The following is a 14,163-nucleotide window of genomic DNA, read 5'->3' as shown; positions in this document are numbered from 1 at the left end:
TTTTTTGTAAAAAACATTGGGCCTGTTTAGTTAAAATTTTATATTTTATATATATATTTTTTCATTTACCAAAAAAAAAAGTCTTCATAATTATTGGAATAAACAATGAACTATATTTTAAATTTATTTATAACTTTCATTCAGGGTATTAACATAAATTTCAATAAAAGGTGGGCCAGAAACAGAAATCCAATAACTTATTTAAGTTGAAACTTCAAATGGAAAATATATTTCTCCCGGGTCTCCCTTTCCAAGATTCTGTCAACTGTCTGGAGCAACGACTTCTTGAACAAGGTCTCTCTTTCTCTTCCTACATATACATATGATTAGATGAACTTGCGAGTAGGATATGAATATCTCGCGAATGAGCAACTCTGGATGCTTATAAATACCTGTATGCATATTTGTGTATGTATAATTAACGTTTTTGTTTAATTTATTTGCTTCTTTGATATTTCAATATGATCTTCGATTGCTTCTTGAAGTTTAGGAATATTTTTTGCCTTCGATTATCTGAAATCTGTGTTAGGTCTAATTTTCATTCTCTGAAGTTTTACTTACTGAAGGTGATCATTGTGGTTATTCCTTCCATTGATTTGAGAATGTTAATTTTTAGGGTATATGAACTTGACGAGCAAGGCTTTTGTGAGGTTGTGTGAAGATTTTAATTACTGCTGGACTCACCTCTGTGATTTTGTGATATAATATTGACAAGATTTTGTTGAGAGGTTTAATTGTGATTTGATGCTCTGTCTGCAGGTTCCTGACTGGTTTTTGGAACCAAAATACCGTTTTGTGTAATTTTAAGGTGTTGGAGTTATCATAATGGCCACGGATCAGGACACCCTTATTGATTTTGATCAAGGATGGGAATTTATGCAAAGAGGGATAACAAAACTGAAAAACATCTTGGAAGGACTGCCAGAGCCACCGTTCAGCTCTAATGACTATATGATGTTATACACGTATCCTTTTAAATATTTCATTATGAAAACTTTGGTTTTATATTGTAGGGTACTTTTATTTCCCCATTCTTTTTCCTTAAGTCTATTCCACAGGACAGTTTACCGTATGTGCACACAAAAACCACCACATGATTACTCTCAGCAATTGTATGACAAATACAGGGAATCCTTTGAAGAATATATTACATCAATGGTTAGTTTTTTAACATAATTACAGTACAGAGTACACACATGTAAAATAAGAGTACTGCTGAGTTTATAATTTTGATAATACTTATTGAAAGATAAAATCACACATTTAGATATATATTCCAGATATGCACTTTGTAAATCGAACATGGGAAGAATATGCAGGGACACACTTACAAGCCTATATATGTAATGATGTATCTTATGCAACTTTATGTAACTGAAGCAAAATAAAGAAGATGGGGAGGATAAGGAAGAAGGGTATTATTCTATGATGAGATTGAGGGATTTATCATTTATAAGGTGGTAACTGTTTGAGGTGACCAAAGACTTTATCTACTCTCTTTGAGGTGACCAAAGACTTTATCTACTGCCGGTCTACCTAGCTTCTTTCCATGCTTTGGGGAACTTCAATTAGGGAGAAGTATATATAATTGTGTGTGTGTATATATATATATATAATTCAGTTTGCTACCACTTATTTTTCCTTCTTTTCCTTACTCTTTCAGTCTTTTGATCTTACCAAAATACTCACTTTTTCCACACACATTATGCCATACCTTTTAAGATTTTAATCTGTTAACTTACTTCAGGTATTACCTTCTTTGAGAGAAAAGCATGACGAATTTATGTTGAGAGAGTTGGTGCAGAGGTGGTCAAACAATAAAACCATGATTAGATGGTTGTTAAGATTCTTTCATTACCTAGAGCGTAATTTTATTGCTCAGAGATCCCTACCGACACTCAATGAAGTTGGATTAACTTGTTTCCGAAATCTGGTAACTTGTGGTTGTTTACAATAATTATTTGTTTAAATATAGAGTTCTTATTTATTTTTGTCACTTCTAGTGGATATTTTGGCTGTATCTTATAATTGATGTCTTTGTTGCATGCTATTGCTCTTCTTCTTCTTTTTTCCATGTATCTTCTTATGAATTTAGTTTGTGATTTTGAAATAATTTCAGTTATTCTAATTTTTTCTTTCAAATTGTATATTAACCTTGAGGCTATTTTCTGTCATTCAGGTGTATCAAGAGTTGAATGGAAAAGTAAGGGATGCTGTCATATCTTTGGTATGTTTTCTTCAAGTGTCCTATCTTCCTCACCCCAAAGTGCAAGTTTAAGTGGTTGACTAATGACATTTGCTGACCAGATTGATCAAGAGCGTGAAGGGGAACAGATTGATAGAGCTTTGTTGAAGAATGTAGTAGACATATTTGTTGAAATTGGAATGGGGCAAATGGATTACTACGAAAATGACTTCGAAGCTGCCATGCTCAAGGATTCTGCAGCTTATTATTCTCGAAAGGCCTCTAACTGGATTTCAAAGGATTCATGTCCAGACGACATGTTGAAAGTTAATATCCTCAACTTTTTCCTTTCCTCTTTGTATATGAAATTCCACTTAACTTTGCATTCCATCACATCCCTCAAAGTCTCAAACTATTTTCTAATTATTTCTTTGGGCATATAGGCTGAGAAATGGTTGAAAAGGGAGAAAGATAGAGTCTCTCATTATCTTCATTCAAGTAGTGAGACAAAATTACTTGAGGTTCACTCCAGCACCTTTATGTATTTTGCTCTTTTATTGGATTTTTCTAACCAACTACTCTTTTTGTTTATTTCTATGCATATTTTTGCTCTTCTGACCCTTTTAATTAGCTTATTTTGTTTTGTTTTTTTTTTTTTGGTTTTTTTTGTTTTTTTGTTTTTTCTATTAGAAAGTGCAACATGAGTTATTGTCTGTGTATACTACCCAAGTGCAACATGAGTTGTTGTGTGTGTATGCTACCCAATTGCTTGAGGAGCACTCTGGATGCCATGCATTACTTAGAGATGATAAGGTAATCAATAAGTCAAAACATGTTCTGAACATCAGTGCTGTTTAATTTGGTTGCGTATTGTCGCAGTTCTTGATCCCTTCAATAATGTATGCAGGTGGAGGACTTGTCAAGAATGTATATACTCTTTTCTAAAATACCACGAGGTTTAGAGCCCATTGCCACTATTTTTAAGCAGGTCTTTTATATCATACATGCATATTGTGAATGGCTTACTGCTTGTATGTTTCTTAAACTACTCTACATATGCTCTTTTCCCATGTAGCATGTTACTGCTGAAGGTATGACTCTGGTTAAACAAGCAGAAGATGCTGAAAGCATTAAGAAGGTTTGTAATATATTTTTTTTTTTTCCTTTTTCAATGTGTTATGTATGTCAGTGTTATTATACCCATAAACTAAGATTGGGATAGGGTCACTCAACTAGGCTATAGTGCACATGGGCCAAACCACACTAAAAGATCGAATCCAACCAATTAACTAATCTAACCCATGGCCTTATAAATTCATATGTTCTCTCTTCTTTTATCAATGTGGGACTCTTAACAATTGTTCATACCTAAAATGCAAGCAAACTGTAAAATTTACCTGAGAAGTGAGAACCATGGTTTGTTGGAGCAAAACTGAAGTGAGATAGGAAATTAGTGCAGGAAAATCAGGAGATTGATTGAATCTAAAATATCTTTGGTTGATTGGTATTTGAATTTGATTTATTTCCTTTACAAATGTCTAACCAAGTCCTGGGAGAGTGGAGTGCTTCAATTTCATCAAGCCTTCAACTTGGATCCTTGACATTCTTAGGAACAAAAGCCGAAGGCAAACTAGTAATGAAAGCGCAATATGATGGAGATAGACATTTTTGTGAAAGGACATTATAAAAAAGATAAGGATTGTGAGTAGACCTAGTATCTATTCGATTGGCAATGGGAGAGAATTAGGTGCAGTTTCTTCGACCGTGTCAGGAGGCAATGATGATGTAGGACATGAATCCACCGGACACATAACTTCTTGGAAATTGGGTATTTGACAATTGCATTGTTGGTAGGTGTATGGAAATGGTGAAGCATGCCCTTCCTCTTGAATGGTTAGTAGTTGTTATGGAATATATTTATTATTTAATATATGGAATCTCTATAAATTAGGCAGCCTTAGGGATTTAGGTAGGTAGACATATGGAAACTTGTTTCCTATTCATAGTCTTCTAGCACCTATTTATAGGGCTTTTTATTCTCTTTTCTATATGACAGTAGAAGACAACTTTCAGAAACTTTCTCTTTACTTTCATAACATGGTATCAAAGCCTTTACTATAATTTTTTTTCGCTCCATTGTCGTCACCCGTGTGAGCCTCGCGCACTGCCACTCTCCTACGGTGCGTGAGGCTCCTCCAATGACTGGAAAACGTTTTGGTCAACTGCTCCTGGGTCGCCTGAGTTCGTTTGTCTCAGATCTGGACTTGGTTTGTGTGTTGTCTTTGATATTTTGCTTCACGGTCACTTTGTCTCGTACACATTCAGGCTTGAATTTCGTGTACTTGTGATTTGTTTCTTTTTCTGGATATGGCTGAGTCTGATGCATCTGCATCATAATGAGTTTGCTAAGTTGGAGTTCGTTGCTTGTTTTGTTGTTGTCAACCCCTTTTTGATGCTCATTGTCATTTTGAGCATGTTTCGCTTTCGTTGGTAAAGAATTTGTGTCCTCCGATTTGGAGTTTGTCTTCTTTACCTTGTCTGTCCAAGCTTGTACGGTCCACGTTGTGTTCACTCGGAGTTGCGGTATTGGTGGCGTTCAAGCTTTCGGTTCAGGGGGAGTTCAATCCCAAGCTTGTATGGTCCACGTTGTGTTCACCCGGAGTTGCGGTATTGGTAGCGATTCAAGCTTTCGGTTTTGGGGGAGTGTCCAATCCCAAGCTTGGTCGGTCCACGTCGAGTTCACCCAACTGTTGGTAGGTATTGATGGCGATCCAAGCTTCTGTTGTAGGGGGAGTGTCCAATCCCAAGCTTAGTCGGTCCATTTCGAGTTCACCCAACTGTCCGTAGGTATTGGTGGCGTGCAAAGCTTTTGTTCAAGGGGAGTATCCTAAATGGATTTGAGTTAGTTCGTTATTTAGTTATTTCGTTATTTTGGATTGTTAGTTATATGTGTAACATGTTGGGTAGTATCTATGCTCCAACTTGAGGGGGAGTGTTATGGAATATATTTAATATATAGAATCTCTATAGATTAGGCAGTTTTAGGGATTTAGGTAGATAGGCATATGGAAACTTGTTTCCTATTCGTAGTCTTCTAGTACCTATTTATAGGGCTTGTATTATTTTTTCTATATGACAATATGACAGTATAAGACAACATATTCAGAAACTCTCTACTTTCGTAGCAGTAGTGATGCAGTTTTTTTCAAGCACAATGGGAGACAAGTCTAGGAAAGGCAAGAATAGGGAGTATTTGTTGGATGTGATTATTTATATACTCCACAACTTCAAATAATCACACGAATGTTAGATCACATGCACATAACTAATGAATACTAATTTCTCTGTAGATTTTCCTACTATTTCTGTGGCTTCAATGACTTCCCTAGGAAGTCAAACTGAACAATAGGTGTAGTTTTAAAGAAGGTAGCATCAAAGTAGGTGTAGAAACGATGTGTCTTAGGATAATATCCAATGACAACACATTTTATTGCCTTGGCATCAAGTTTGTCATGTCCAAGGGAAGTATAATGAACAAAGCAAGTACAGCCAAAGATTTGCAAGTTGCAATAGGAGCTTATTGAGAGGTTCCTGTGGGAGCAAGACATTAAGAGGGTTTTTTCCTTGAAAAACAAAAGAGAGCATTTGATTTATAAGATTGCAAGAGTGAAGTATAGCATCCCCAAAATTTCTTAGGAACCCTATTATGAATAAGCAAAGTGCAGGTGCCAACAATATGTCGAATCTTCCATTCAGCTTGTTGAGGAGTTTTAGCACAAGAAGACTTGTGAAGTATTCGATGTGAAGAAAAGAAGTGAAAGGGTTAGAAAAATACTCTTTTCACATTATCATTGTGTAAGGTTTTAAATGATACCCCAAATTAATTATTAATTTCATTATAGAATTTTTGAAATACATCAAACAATTTAGTCTAAGAGATGATATGAGACAAAGTCAATGTGTGAAATTTGGAGATTGATTGATTCTAAAATATCTTTGATTGGTTGCTAGTAGAATTTGGTTTAGTTCCTTTACGAATGTTTTATAATTTTGGTAAGGAGCCTTGATGATTCCCCTTTCTTTTTTAATCCTCCTACATAAAGGGGATTTCAATGCTAATAAAATGACGGTAGAATTTGTCAAATTTAAGGAAAAGGAAAACCCCCAAAACAATTCCAAGTTATTTTCCCTGTTATTCATTCACCAAATCACCCTCTGCCTCCAACAATCTCCACCACTGATTGATGCAAGCTTTACCAAAGAACATAACACAAACCGTGATTTTAGAGCATATTGCATAAAGGTAACCATGGCTTATTGTTTTTCCAAGAGGGAAAGAAACAAAAAACTAAAGGGTTTCTTTGGAAACCCAGAAGTCATTTTGCGAATTTTCCTGACGTTGGTATTCAAAGAAAATAAAGTCAGGAAAATATTCATTATAGTTAACAGACAAAAGACCCAGTTTGGGTGGAAAATATCTTCCTAGATTTTTAGTTGGAAGACATTTTTCAGATGCTTTATTTTCCCTTCTTTCTATATCTCTTCAAGCTAGTTTCTGAATTATTATTACCACCGCACCACCACCACCACCACACTACCATTATATGAGAAGCGATGAAGTTTACATACCAAACCAGACTCCCCCTGAGCAACAAACCCAGGTGGTTGCTCCATATAAACCTCCTCTTGAAGATCGCCATAGATAAAAGCATTATTGATATCCAACTGATGTAAGTCCCAATGATTTATGGCTGCCAAAGATTAAAGCAATCGAACTAATGCAATTTTAGCTATAGGAGAAAAAATATCCATGTAATCCAAACCAAAAATTTGAGTGTAGCCTTTTGCCACTAGCCGTCCCTTAAGGCGATCAATCTTGTCATCAGGGCCCACCTTCACAGAATAAATCCACTTACAACCAACATCAATTTTACCAGGAGGGAGGGGGACCAACTCTGATGTGCCACTAGATTGTAGGGCCTCCATTTTCGTTAACATGGCTTGGCACCAACCTGGTAAAACTATTGTTGGTTGTAGGTCGGCCCTGATGGCAAGATTGATTGCCTTAAGGCACGACTGGTAGCAAAAGGCTACACTCAAATTTTTGTTTTGGATTACACTAACACTTTTTCTCCATAGCTAAAATTGCATCAGTTCAATTGCTCTTATCCTTGGCAGCCATAAATCATTGGGACTTATATCAGTTGGATATCAAGAACGCTTTTCTCCATGGTGATTTTCAAGAGGAGGTTTATATGGAGCAAACACCTGGGTTTGTTGCTCAGAGGGAGTCTAGTTTGGTATGTAAACTTCATCGCTCCTTATATGGCTTAAAGCGGTTTCCACGGGCTTGGTTTGGAAGATTCTGGCTCTGTGGTTTGTGAGTCTGGTATGATTCGAAGTGAAGTTGATCATTTTGTATTTTATCGCCATTCTAACAATGGGAAATGCATATACCTTGTAGTGTATGTAGATGACATTGTTATTATAGGTAGTGATGAAGAGGGTATATATCTCAATTGGAAGAGTATCTCTTCAATTGATTCCAAACCAAGGATTTGGGCAAGCTAAAGTATTTTCTCGGAATTGAAGTGGCCCAATCTAGTAGTGGTATAGTCGTTTCTCAAAGAAAGTATGCCTTGGATATTTTAGAAGAAACTGATATGTTGGATTATAGACCTGTGGATGATTCGAATGTTAAACTTCAACTAGGACAGGGGGAGCCATTGCCTGACTGTGAACGATACAAGAGATTAATTGGAAAATTGAATTATCTCACAATCACACGATCAGATATCTCTTTTGCAGTTAGTGTATTAAGTCAGTTTCTTGAGAACCCTTGTGATACTCTCTGGGATGCTGTTGTTCGGGTTCTAAGGTATATTAATAAAGCACAAGGGCAAGGTTTACTATATGAAGATAGAGGACATGCTCAAGTTGTTGGGTATTCTGGTGCAGATTGGGTCCTTCAGGTTTTTGTGTACTCATTGGTCGTAATCTTATATCTTGGAAGAATAAGAAACAAGATGTGGTCGCCAGGTCTAGTGCTAAAGTTGAATACCAAGCTATGGCCCTTGCCACATGTGAGCTCATGTGGTTGAAGCACTTACTTCAAGAGGTGCAATGTGGCAATGTTGCTCAAATGACACTGATATGTGACAACCAAGCAGCTCTACATTGCCTCAAATCCAGTTTATCATGAGAAGACCAAACACATTGAGGTTTATTCCCAGTTCATCACAGAGAAGATCGTGTCAAGGTGTATTAAAACTAGCTTCGTCAATTCTGCAGATCATTTAGCTAATATCTTGACAAAATCCCTTAGAGCTCCTAGAGTTGGGTATATTTGTAACAAGCTTGGAGCGTATGATTTATACTCTCTAGCTTGAAGGGGAGTGTTATGGCATATGAAACCATATGGCAGATGAAACCAACATACATAGGGATTTGAGTAGTCTAGCATGTATGTATATGAGCTGTGTATTCTCCTTTCTGAGTGTGAACTAATTTTCCAGAAATCCTCTTTACACTCTTCACTTGCATACTCTCTTCAGTCTTCACTCAACTTTCATTTCACACAATTGAAACATAAACTCTTCTAATAAATGTTCTGTTACAGGCAGAAAAGAGAGATGTTGGTATTCAGGAACAGGTATATTTGATGACTTATGTTGAATGTCCTTGAACATATTTCTCAGTTGGTACTAACTTACAAATATTCCAGGTGTTTGTTCGGAAAGTGATTGAGCTTCATGATAAATATTTGGCTTATTTAAATGACTGTTTCCAAAACCACTCCCTTTTCCAAAAGGTTAGTGAGATAGCACCACTGCTGATTTCGCAGTCCTTTGTCTTAGTTTAAGTGTATTTCCTGCTTTAAAAAATCCCATATGCAGGCTCTGAAGGAAGCTTTTGATGCTTTTTGCAACAAGGGTGTTGCTGGCAGTTCAAGTGCAGAACTTCTTGCTACATTTTGTGATAACATTCTCAAAAAAGGTGGAAGTGAGAAATTGAGTGATGAGGCTATCGAGGAGACACTGGAAAAGGTACATATCTTTCTCCATGTTCTTTTCTCTACCATATATATTAGAGCTATGAGATATTGCCAACAAACCCTTATTTCAGGTTGTAAAGCTGCTTGCTTATATAAGTGATAAGGACTTATATGCAGGATTCCATAGTTAAATCTCTTTACCTTTCACCTTTTTAGTTCTTTTGACCTTTTACTGCTTGTGATGCTTGGTTTTATGCCTTAGTTCTCCTTGCTAATTCAAACACTGAATTTTGTTAGGCTTCAGATGATTGCTGGTTTTCCATAAAGAAATTAAGGAATAGAAATAAATAGGAGAAATATTATCCTGTGTCTTTATTTTATTTTTGATATAAATGTTTTGTTGTCAACAGGAAAAAATTAGCTCGACGGTTGTTATTTGATAAGAGTGCCAATGATGAATATGAGAGAAGTATCCTGACGAAGTTAAAGCAGCAATGCGGTGGCCAGTTCACATCAAAGATGGAGGTGATGGTAAGCTAAGATTATCTATCCTTAATTATGAACTTAAGTTCCCATTATTCTTTTGTTGTTGACACTGTTCTCCTTTTTTTCCTTTCCTTCCAGGTCACCGATTTAACTTTGGCTAGGGAAAATCAAACTAGCTTTGAGAAGTATCTCTTGAATAATCCTGGTGCAAACCCTGGTATTGATTTGACTGTTACCGTACTTACCACCAGGTTTTGGCCAAGCTACAAGTCTTTTGATCTTAACCTCCCAGTAGAGATGGTAAAGTGTATTACCCATTTCCTAATCATTTGGAAAGGCAGTTGGATTACTTTGTTGTGTTTTATTTCCTCTCCCCTGACCTTCCACTATGCCTTCATTCATGAAGAAAGCTGGACTATCATGCTCTTGTTTAATCCACTTTTTGCAGCAATTTTGTTTGCTGCTTTGAATTTTTTTATTAGGTTAAATGTGTTGAAGTATTTAGAGATTTTTATCAAACCAAAACAAAGCACAGGAAGCTTACATGGATATACTCGCTGGGTACCTGTAATCTCATAGGAAGATTTGAGCCAAAAACTATTGAGCTAGTTGTGACTACATACCAGGTTTTTCAAATACACAAACTAGCTCAAAATCTTTATGCAATTTTTCATCAGTTTGCAGATGATGATGCTATTGCTTTTACTGTCAATAGGCTTCTACTTTGCTGCTATTCAATGCATCGGATCGTCTGAGTTATCAGGAAATAATGACACAGTTAAACCTGTCGGATGATGATGTTGTCAGACTTCTTCATTCCTTATCATGTGCAAAGTATAAAATTCTCAATAAGGAGCCAAGTACAAAGACAATATCTCCTACTGATGTTTTTGAGTTCAACTCAAAGTTCACAGACAAAATGAGGAGGATCAAGGTGATTAAAGATCAGATCAGATTAATTTTGTATGGTTCGGTTGATCGGTTCATTCAGGCCGGGTTCCTTTGATGAATTTGTTAAGCAATGGAATTTGTTGTGGGAATGCAGATCCCTTTCCCTTCTGTGGATGAGAAGAAAAAAGTTATTGAAGATGTTGAAAAAGACAGGAGATATGCGATTGATGCCTCAATAGTGCGCATTATGAAGACTAGGAAAGTCTTGGGCTATCAGCAGTTAGTCATGGAATGTGTTGAGCAGCTGGGGCGCATGTTCAAGGTAAAGTCTTTAATATCACTGACTCTATTATAATGCAGTATCTGGCGCATGTTCAAGGTAAAGTCTCGGCATCTTTTTTTTTTTTTAATACCCTGACTCTATTATAATGTAGTATCTGTTCATAACTAGTTTCCACAAAGAGTCAATATCGCCTCTCCACAACCTCCCATATAAGGGAGCAACTTAGTGCCACTGGACCACAAGGTTCTTGGCATCTCTTACTTCATCTGATTTCTTTCCTAAAATTTAAGATGGATGCTGTTGTGAAAATGTTAATTTTAATTTTCAATGCACAGCCCAATGTTAAAGCAATATCTAAGAGGATTGAAGACTTAATCACTAGGGACTACCTTGAAAGGGAGAAGGATAACCCTAAAATGTTCAAGTACTTAGCATGATTTGGCTCAGATTGGTGAGATATCAGAGTTACTGATTCTCACTGTTACTATCAGCTTGAGATGACATTCACATCACGGCTGTCGAAATCGGCAGTCGAGCACAACTCCTGTATCGTGATATTTTGGTTACAGTAGTTTTTGAAATCACATATACCCTGAGCTGCAAAAGGTGGATTTATTATAGCAGTCCACTATGGTACCCCTACATGTTTGGAAGAGGCAAATCTCATCTTCTTTGTGAAGAGAGTGAGACTTGTTCCTACTCACATATATGATATATGGCCCTCCCATAAGCATTCTCAATATATACTTGTTACTTTGTTATATACCTTTGTTGGATTATATAGTAAATGTGTGTTTGATTATTTCAAACATGTCACTAAACAAATAATATTTGAGGTGTTGTAGAGTTGTAATATTAGGGTGTGTTTCGAGAGCAGGAAAATGACTTCTAGAAAATGAGTCATTTTGGTGGGGCTGTGAGAGGAGGGAGGGAAGGAGAGGTATTAGGCGGAAGAGATGGGCTGACCTTTGCAAACCGAAAAAGTTTGGGGGGATGGGGTTTCAAAGATTGTATGAGACAAATGTGGCGTTGTTGGAGAAGCAGGGGTGGCTGTTGTTGTGTAGAGTTAACTCTTTGGTGGCTAGGGTTCTTAGAGCTAAATACTATCCCGGGGGTTGTTTTTCTCAAGCTGCTCTAGGTAGGAACCCTTCTTATGTGTGGCGTAGTATTTGGGAAGCTTGGGCGAGAGTGAGAGGGGGTGACGTGTGGGAGATGAAAACTGAAAAATTAGAAAACAGAAAACAGAAAATAGTTTTCTGTTAGTAAATAGACCCTAAAGTTTGGGGTGAGCTGTGGCTGCCTTCTTTTGAGAACCCTTTTATTACTACTCCTGTTTATCCTAATTTGCAGCATGTCATAGTTGATAGTCCAATGGAGCTGGATGCGAATGGGTGGAATACTGAGATACTAGATATTTTTTCTGCTCGCGATAAAGCTATGATCCTGAAGGTTCCTATTTCTACATATAAAGGGCAGGATGCTCTCTATTGGACAAGGGAGGGTGATAGGTGTTATTCGGTAAGGAGTGCGTATTGGGGTTTGATGGCAATTATGAATATATAATTCTAAAATTGTGAATATAGAATTTTAAAATTGTAAAGGGAAAATTGTAAAAAATGCCCCTCTATAATAGGCCAATTATCAATGTGGCTCCTGAATTATTAGGAGTGTAAATATTGCCCCTCAATTATCATAACGGTATACATTTTGCCCCTCCTGTAACGGACCCATTAGTGTGCGCCGTTATGTGAGGATAATAAGGTAATTTGCTATTTTTCCTTGTTTTATCTTGCCTATCCCCCTTTCCCCTTTCTTTACTGTGTTCGGCCCAATATATGCGTAAAGAGAAAAGACGGAGAAGAGACCAACAAAACCCAATCAACCTCCGTGCGTTGCCATTCTCGTTCGTCATTCCAGAGCAAATCGGAACCAGTTCAAAGTTTGGAGTATGCAATAATTACCTCCATTCGCTTGAATTAGCTACCCCACAAAAGAGCTGAGCACACTGGATGTCAACGAAACTGGAAAAAGCACCGGACGAAGTTTCATGGTAACTAGATCCAGATGGCGATGGGTGATGGGATATCTCCGGCGAAACCGTTAACTGCTTCATGCGAGGCTTTCTTCCGGCGAAACCTGCTGCGTGGGATTCTTTGCATTGAAATGGCTCCCAGGTATGTGATGCTGGTAGTATTTGGTGTGCACCCATGTGTTCGACGTGGGGGGCTTTGGATGCTTTGGTATTCTGTGAGATGGTGGCTCGCTTCTTCTCTCTGATTTACCTCCGGTCCTCAAGCAACTGTTGAGTTGATGTTACTTTGGCAGTACGAAGACTGGATGATTTGTCATCCATGTTTTCAACTGTTGACCATTCTGGAACAGAGAGTCATTGTTTCCGGCGAATGGAACTCTTCCGGCATTAGACTCACTCTGCAATATGGCTCTCGTTTTGGACCTTACTAAAAATCGAATTGGAGACTTGGAGTTTAGACAAAGTTGGGGATGGTGAATGGTGGTTGAGAGTCCATTATTACTCTCTGATGGTCTACATTTTTTCCGGTCAGTTTGGTTGGTCTTTGGTCCGTGTTTTTGGGTGGCCGTAAAAATGGTTGTCTCAGTTGCCGGTTTTGTGTCATTAATTTGATTCCATTTCTGGTGGTGTTTATTTTGTTGGTGTCTTGAATGAGTTTTATGGATTCAAGGACTCCAGCATGGATGTGCTTATGATGCTTTGATTATCCCGGTGATTGTTCAAGCTTGATGGTGTTCTGAATTTTCCGGTGCTCTCATACTCTGTTTTCCACTACCGGCGGTGATTTCCTGGTATGGGGTTCTGGGTCTATGGAGTCCGGTGAGGGAAGACTGCGACTGGTTTTTCCTCCGGCTGCCAGCTGTTTGTTTTTCTTGTCAGCGGCGTCTGTTTTTAATACTTACATTTGGGTTGAGCTATTATTCGTCTTTTCTCTTGCGCATATACTGTGTCGAACACCGTAAAGGAAGGGGGAAAGGGGATAGGCAAGATAAAACAAGGAAAAATAGTAAATTACCTTATTATCCTCACATAACGGAGCACACTAACGGATCCGTTACGGGAGGGGAAAAATGTGTACCGTTATGATAATTGAGGGCAACATTTACACTCCTAATAATTCAGGAGCTACATTGATAATTGGCCTATTATAGAGGGTCATTTTTTACAATTTTCCCAAATTGTAAACATGAACCGCATAACAACTGTTTATGAACATAGTAGGTTTCCTAATGGCAAATTATGCTATGAACTCGGGTCCACCTTGCAAGATGGATCCGGGTCTATGTTAACAA

At 37.5% G+C, this 14,163-nt stretch overlaps 1 protein-coding gene across 5 annotated transcripts; it reads left to right on the top strand.

The window, feature by feature from the left end:
• The first annotated feature begins 233 nt into the window (after positions 1-233).
• LOC116010400 (cullin-1-like) lies at positions 234-14,163 on the top strand. 5 transcript variants are annotated; one of them, XM_031249795.1, is made up of 21 exons: positions 249-294; positions 617-650; positions 760-965; positions 1,059-1,158; positions 1,748-1,933; positions 2,180-2,227; positions 2,308-2,511; positions 2,629-2,706; positions 2,876-2,998; positions 3,093-3,173; positions 3,261-3,323; positions 8,805-8,837; positions 8,910-8,996; positions 9,082-9,231; positions 9,311-9,366; positions 9,590-9,710; positions 9,804-9,965; positions 10,148-10,291; positions 10,381-10,599; positions 10,711-10,878; positions 12,190-14,163. In XM_031249795.1, the coding sequence occupies exons 3-21, from the start codon at positions 826-828 to the stop codon at positions 12,400-12,402; spliced, it is 2,376 nt and encodes a 791-aa protein (XP_031105655.1). In that variant the 5' UTR covers positions 249-294; positions 617-650; positions 760-825; the 3' UTR covers positions 12,403-14,163. The 5 variants fall into 5 exon arrangements, with proteins under 5 accessions (XP_031105654.1, XP_031105658.1, XP_031105655.1 ...); XM_031249794.1 differs by lacking the exon at positions 617-650 and having other exon boundaries at positions 234-294; XM_031249798.1 differs by lacking the exons at positions 617-650; positions 12,190-14,163 and adding an exon at positions 11,175-11,641 and having other exon boundaries at positions 234-294.

The sequence above is a fragment of the Ipomoea triloba genome, chromosome 2, assembly GCF_003576645.1.
Source record: "Ipomoea triloba cultivar NCNSP0323 chromosome 2, ASM357664v1".
Taxonomy (NCBI): domain Eukaryota; kingdom Viridiplantae; phylum Streptophyta; class Magnoliopsida; order Solanales; family Convolvulaceae; genus Ipomoea; species Ipomoea triloba.
This window is presented reverse-complemented; position numbering and strand designations above follow the sequence as displayed.